Source organism: Formica exsecta, unplaced genomic scaffold (assembly GCF_003651465.1).
Source record: "Formica exsecta isolate Colony F162 unplaced genomic scaffold, ASM365146v1 scaffold884, whole genome shotgun sequence".
NCBI classification, from domain to species: domain Eukaryota; kingdom Metazoa; phylum Arthropoda; class Insecta; order Hymenoptera; family Formicidae; genus Formica; species Formica exsecta.
The window spans coordinates 3653-9673 of NW_021853654.1; the positions used below are offsets into that span (position 1 = coordinate 3653).

Here is a 6021-nt window from a genome sequence, read left to right on the forward strand (position 1 = left end):
AATGGCGAATTCGATTGATGTGCACTCGCTCCGTTTCAGTGGCTAGTAACTTTTTGTTACCAGACGCACATGTTTGGAGCGCATAGTTTAATACTGACCCGAGTGCGGTTATTTGCACTGACCTGGGAGCGATTACAGGCACTGATCCCAATATAGTGCATTTAGTAACTTCTTTAGTGGTGCCCACATGTGCAATATGCGACTTGTAATCAACAAGAGAGCAGAGAAAAACCTACAGTAATCAAAGAGAGATACTTTAAATATGAAATAATATAATAAATATTTAAACTATACATTGAAATTATGTGTGATAATACCTCTTTATCAGAATATTCATTTATAATATTTATCATATTCCGAACTTTCGGAATTTGTGTTTCATGTCGCATTAATACTGCCATCATTTCTTCATCGCTAGAACTGCTCGAACTATTTAACAGTTCATCTAATAATAATATTTTAGCTGCCATATTTTTTCATTGGAATACTCAAATTTGCACTGAACTGCACTGTCGAAAATCTCAGTGCAATTCAGTGCCTTCTGCACTAGTGCAATGTATTTCAACCGAACGTACAAATAACACTGCACTGGGATAATGCAGTTCAGTCGAACACGTTTTCACTAGCACATGTTTTTAGTGCACTATCAACCAAATACACATAAAATTCTGAACCAGTACAGGGCAAGCCAACCGAATACTAAATACTGAAAGAGTGCGCACTCAGTGCGCACTAGTGCATCCAATCGAATTCGCCATCTGTTTTGTTGCCCTTGCGTTCTCTCTCGCTCGCACGTAGCATGGCGAAAGAGAGCGCTATGCTACGTGCGAGCGAGAGAGAACGCAAGGGGCACGAAATAGAGTATGTCCTTTTCTACTTGCATCTTTACCCCCATTCCTTAAATAAAGACAAACGCTCGGTCTAGATATATTATGTCTATGATGTTGTCCAAGGGATGTCCCCTCGTGTCGCGGAAAATTCGGTGATTCCTGTTCACCTTAATGTTGCATTCGCGTATATATGAATAAATCTCGTCAAATCATTCGTATTGAAGTCGATAAGTTTGACATTTCGATGAATTATTTCGGAGTGATACGGTGGGAAATTATATCAAACGTGTCTATTTATTACTAGTCGGTTGCAGGTTATATTACCCCGACATATATAAGAAGAGGATTTCTTCACCGTGAAGAGTGTGACGCGAAGCGACACAAATAAGCTTCATGTGTGGACAGTTGTTTGACTGATCCACTATCTATAAATGGATAGTCTCACGGAACCCACGCCGGCGAAAAAGAGATGCGTTACAAGAAACGAGAATAAAATGCAATTAATAGAATGTGTACGAGAATTTCGGCTGCCGCAACAGTTCCCCAGTACATTGAAACAGGCGATGAAGCAGGGTATTGTGAATCCCGTGGAATCCCCGCCATCAATCTTAACAATGCCCGAGAATATGATAACGTCGTTATCCGACGTCAAGTTTCAAATCCCATATAAACTGCAGAAATTAAGGATCTTGTCTCCAAACGGAAAGGATTTGGGGGAGTTCAACATCGAATTGCAGACTGATAATCCATTGAAAGGGAAGATGATTACTCTCAGGCCTGTTAAAAAACCTGTCCTGTCTCCGGTCTCGCACAGCAGGATATTTCCACGGATACTTAAACAAGGCACCGCAAGAATATTTAAGAATAATTTGATTAAATCCTGTAGCAGATGCGATTCTGAAACGAATGAAATTAATGCATCGCAAGAATCTACAACTCTGCGTATAAATAAAATGATTGAGAAACAAGATATCGAGACCAGGAATAAGGAGGCACAGGCATGTAATAGCAATATTAATATTGAAATACCGATTTCTATAAGCGAGACAAATCCTAAACAATCCTTGTATCAAACTATTGATAGCAACAATCAAAAGCATATAGTATATAATGGAATAAACAATGTAAATAGTAATATAAAAATTCCAAAAATTACAATAACAGAAATTAATGAAATTACTTCGGCTACAAGAATATCGTTGCATGAAGAAATTATTAAATCAACATTTCCTGTAACAAATTTAAAGCTTGCAATAAACTCAAGCAATAGTAACGTACATAAATCTAAAGAGTATTTCAAAGTAAGTAGTGGAAAATGCATTACTAATGTAAAAAACACAGAAAATGTAAAAATAGTCACATCTTTAAAAAATGCAGTAAATTTTGCTCAACAACATAATCAGATTAATAACAATTTAATTGAAAATAGTTTAGATAACAATGGCAAAGAGAATGTCAATAATCAAAAAGTTATGAATAATAGAAATAAATTGTTTCGAGTTAATCCTGATGTAGTTTTCTTAAATAATCAAGGATACAAAACAATGCAAAAAAATGTTATGACAGTTATACCTAATAATGAAACTTTTTTATTTAATCAGAATACAATTTCAACACAGGAGTATAATATTGCTGTATCACCAGCGAGTGAAAAAAATGTAATTAATGTACATCATGGCAAAGTTTTGCACGATACAAAGTCTGAAAATATGCAAAGTAAACATGTTCTGAAGAAAGATTCTGGAAATAATTGTTCGGCTGTTGTGGTCAACAATCCTGTGCAACGCGTTCCAGAATCGCAACCAATCACAAATACTACTAATACAATCGTGCAATTAGATGTACAGAACAGAGATTATCCCACGGATTCAACTCAGTCAGACTTAGCGGATCAATGGAATATTATCAAGAAAGCAATGGATAGTGTGAAGGATAACAAGTTGCGTGCACTAGCATTGAAGGCACTAGCAGATTGTGGAATTGGAATAGAGAGATATGTCCCAATACATTTACCAGAGAAACACAAAGCTGTACACGACACACAAATACAGACTATGGTATTTGGCTTATTGGATCCTACATCTTTTATATTCATAAACAAAGACTTGGATAGCATTCAGAGAATAAAACAAATTTCTCTTTATGATATGCCTACTAATCAAGATCAATTGTTAACAAATGGTTTACACTCTAATGATTCCCTATCCAAAGTTCCTCTTACAAATGAACAAGAAGACGATTTTGATATAGATAGTTTTATTAAACAAATTTTTGAAGAAGATTCCGATACTGCAAAAATGAAGGAAACTTTATCAGCAACAAAGATAAGATGTAAGAATCTTATAGAGCATTTGGAAAGAGACTTTGAATCGGTTAAACATTATGATCAAAATGGCATGTTAAATATACATAACGCTGTTATAAGCAATAACATCCATCTTGTTCAGAGACAATTAATGATACTTGAGCAATGTAAAGAAAATGTCGATATATTAACCGAGGATGGAGCGGTAAATTTAATTTAATTTTATCTAATCTTATAAATTTAATTTTATCTGATCTTTTATAAAAAACACTATACATAATTTTTTGATGCATTTTGCAGACGAGTTTAGAGTTGGCAATCAAATATGATGCACGAAGCGAAATTGTGAAACTTCTACTGAAGGCTGGAGCACAACCGGTGATACCGAAATATATACACGAATCGGCATTGATTATAGCCAGTAAACGATCATCACCCTTATTGTCAATGCTTATTGATCAAGTTTCGGAATCGAAATTACTCGATCAAATAGATTCGGAAGGTGAGATTATATTGATGCTATGCAAGAAGCATTTGCTGAATCATTATGTTAAATTAAAATTCTCATTAACATCATCATAAATCCATTTTTGTTTTTCAAGGTTTTGCGGCATTACATTATTGTAGCATGCGCGATAATTTACAAGGGGTGAAAGCACTTTTATCAGCCGGTGCGGCTATAGATGTGAAAGATATGAAATCAGGACGAACGCCTCTATTTCATGCACTGGACAATGGTCACACGATATTGGCGCAGACACTATTAAAAGCTGGTGCTATTGCAAATGTTACCAATTACGCGGGACAAACGCCTCTACCTATAGTGTCAGAAAAGTTTGTCTTTCAGAATATTAATTAGAAGAGAAATAACGTAATCACTTTTGTTTCTAATAAAGGAAAAATACAAGACTCTTAGAGCTACAACATATGATATCAAGGCAAAATTGTTTTATAATCCAATTTCTGGAAATTATTTATTTGCTGGAATAATTCTAATTTTATTTTTAATTCAAAGACTAGTCAAAATGATGTAACTTATTGATTATATGTATTTATTGACTATCAAAAATTTATTTTTGGTTTTTGACATATGTGATTGATTTATTATCATAAAAGAATTATTTTAAAAGGAATTTTTTTTAGTAGAAACATTTAGAATAAGGGGAAATATAAATTTAAAATATTTTATTAATGTAACAATGCTGTGTAGCAAAATTTAAATATTTATTTATATCTGCAATCTTTATACATGTATAATCAGAAATTTTTGCTTTAGTAATGTGTAAATATTAGGATATTAATAATTGATATTATTCTTATCTTTTTCTCAATTGATAATTGAAATTCCTGCATACATTGTGCTATACAGAACGATTCGTATCATATAATTGATTAATTGGTTTTAAGTTTTATATGGGTGTGTGTATGTAAAATATCAATTTATGATATTGGAATTTTTATTAGCAAAGCTATACACATAATTCTCATACAAACATACACATTTTGAAAATACATTTTATAGAATATTATTTCTTAAGATATTGGAAAATAATGCTTATCATAATGTTACTCAATATTTTTATATTCTAAAAAACTTTTCAGTGACATTTAAGTAAATTATCATATAGATTGATTATGAGATTGAATATTTATATTGATATTGTACTATATAATTGGCAATTTCTTTAAAACTTGTATATAGTACATATATTCATATAAAAAATATGATTAAAGATAAAATAAGATTAATAGAATTACAAAAATAAAATATATAATATAAAAATGTATGTATATGCATAATATTTGTACTCCAAATAATGTAATTAAATAATTTTATCGTTTTGATATAAAATCTCTATTCTCTAAAACTCTTTTCTACATCTCCTATTTAGTAGAAATTTCTAATTTAATGCTTATACAGGGTGTCCGGTAAAGATTGTGCCAACGTTCGTGAGCGGGTAGAGCACAGTAAGCTGAACAGAAAAGTCCTGTAACATTTTTTTCTTTAACGCTTAATGAAGGAGTTATTAAGGAAAGTCTGATCAATCAGCGCCGACTTTTAACCGGACGCACGTGGGTGAGCCGCCCGCCTGGTAGTGTGCGCCGCCATAGCACAGTATATACAGTAGCGCAACTCTCCCGATTTTGTGTTGGCCAAAACGGAGTGCGCATGCGCGAAATAAGTAAGTTGGCCAGTAACACCATCTAAATTTCTCTCTCACTTACACTTTTTTTTTCTACTCTTTCGTTCTCTCTCACACTATTTAAATACCCAATTAAATGCCTACTACCTACCTTATTTGGCGGAATAGATGACATTATGATAGTCCCAGATAGCAAAATGCTAGCAGCATGCGCGCAGATTAGCAGCAAATTTAATCAGAATTCCATGCCAAAACCATAGCCATCTGTGACCACATTAAGCTCAGGTTTTGTCGACAGAGCCTGCTGACAGGCAATGTGAGCAGATTGGCAGCAGAAATCACGCAGAGCCTGCGCGCAATCTGACGGCAGATTGACAGCAGAAATCGAGCAGTTTCTAGACATTTATATAAAAACATTAAAATGCACAAATTAATTACCCACCACACGGCCAGGTGAGAAGGATTAAGTGAACAATTAGAAAGGATTCCTCTTTAGAAGGGGAAGATAAAACTCAAAAATATGATCCAAAGGACACACGCGTAACGTGTCTGAACACGTTCGTTCCCGCCCACGGGCGGCAACGAACTTTTTTGGCTATTATCTTTATTAAGGGCTAAGGCCGATATTACATTTGTCGTACGACAAACTTTTTAAGCATATTGATTGGCTGCAAAATAGATACTTTCTTGAGTCTCTAGAAATTAGCTAATCAATGCGCTTAAAAAGTTTGTCGTACGACAA

At 33.8% G+C, this 6021-nt stretch overlaps 1 protein-coding gene and 1 long non-coding RNA gene across 5 annotated transcripts; one reads left to right on the plus strand and one right to left on the minus strand.

Moving 5' to 3' along the window:
* Window position 1: 1 nt before the first annotated feature.
* Window positions 2-809, minus strand: LOC115244928. Its single transcript, XR_003885458.1, has 2 exons — window positions 318-809; window positions 2-232 (listed from the first exon to the last, which is right to left on the minus strand). It is a non-coding gene; the product is annotated as an uncharacterized LOC115244928 (long non-coding RNA).
* Window positions 810-953: 144 nt separating this feature from the next.
* LOC115244927 lies at window positions 954-4026 on the plus strand. Of its 4 annotated transcripts, none has more exons than XM_029822947.1 (4): window positions 958-2131; window positions 2450-3340; window positions 3436-3637; window positions 3738-4026. In XM_029822947.1, exons 1-4 carry the CDS (start codon window positions 1262-1264, stop codon window positions 3992-3994), a joined length of 2220 nt encoding a protein of 739 aa, XP_029678807.1. In that variant the 5' UTR covers window positions 958-1261; the 3' UTR covers window positions 3995-4026. The 4 variants fall into 4 exon arrangements, with proteins under 4 accessions (XP_029678805.1, XP_029678807.1, XP_029678806.1 ...); XM_029822946.1 differs by having other exon boundaries at window positions 959-2131; window positions 2432-3340; XM_029822948.1 differs by having other exon boundaries at window positions 960-1828; window positions 2432-3340.
* Window positions 4027-6021: the final 1995 nt, after the last annotated feature.

Coding starts and splice junctions, on each gene's coding strand:
- LOC115244927 (XM_029822945.1), top strand. CDS start 1,262: ATGGATAGTCTCACGGAACCCACGCCGGCGAAAAAGAGATGCGTTACA. Junction 3,341..3,435: donor TATTAACCGAGGATGGAGCG/GTAAATTTAATT, acceptor TGCATTTTGCAG/ACGAGTTTAGAGTTGGCAAT. Junction 3,638..3,737: donor CGATCAAATAGATTCGGAAG/GTGAGATTATAT, acceptor TTGTTTTTCAAG/GTTTTGCGGCATTACATTAT.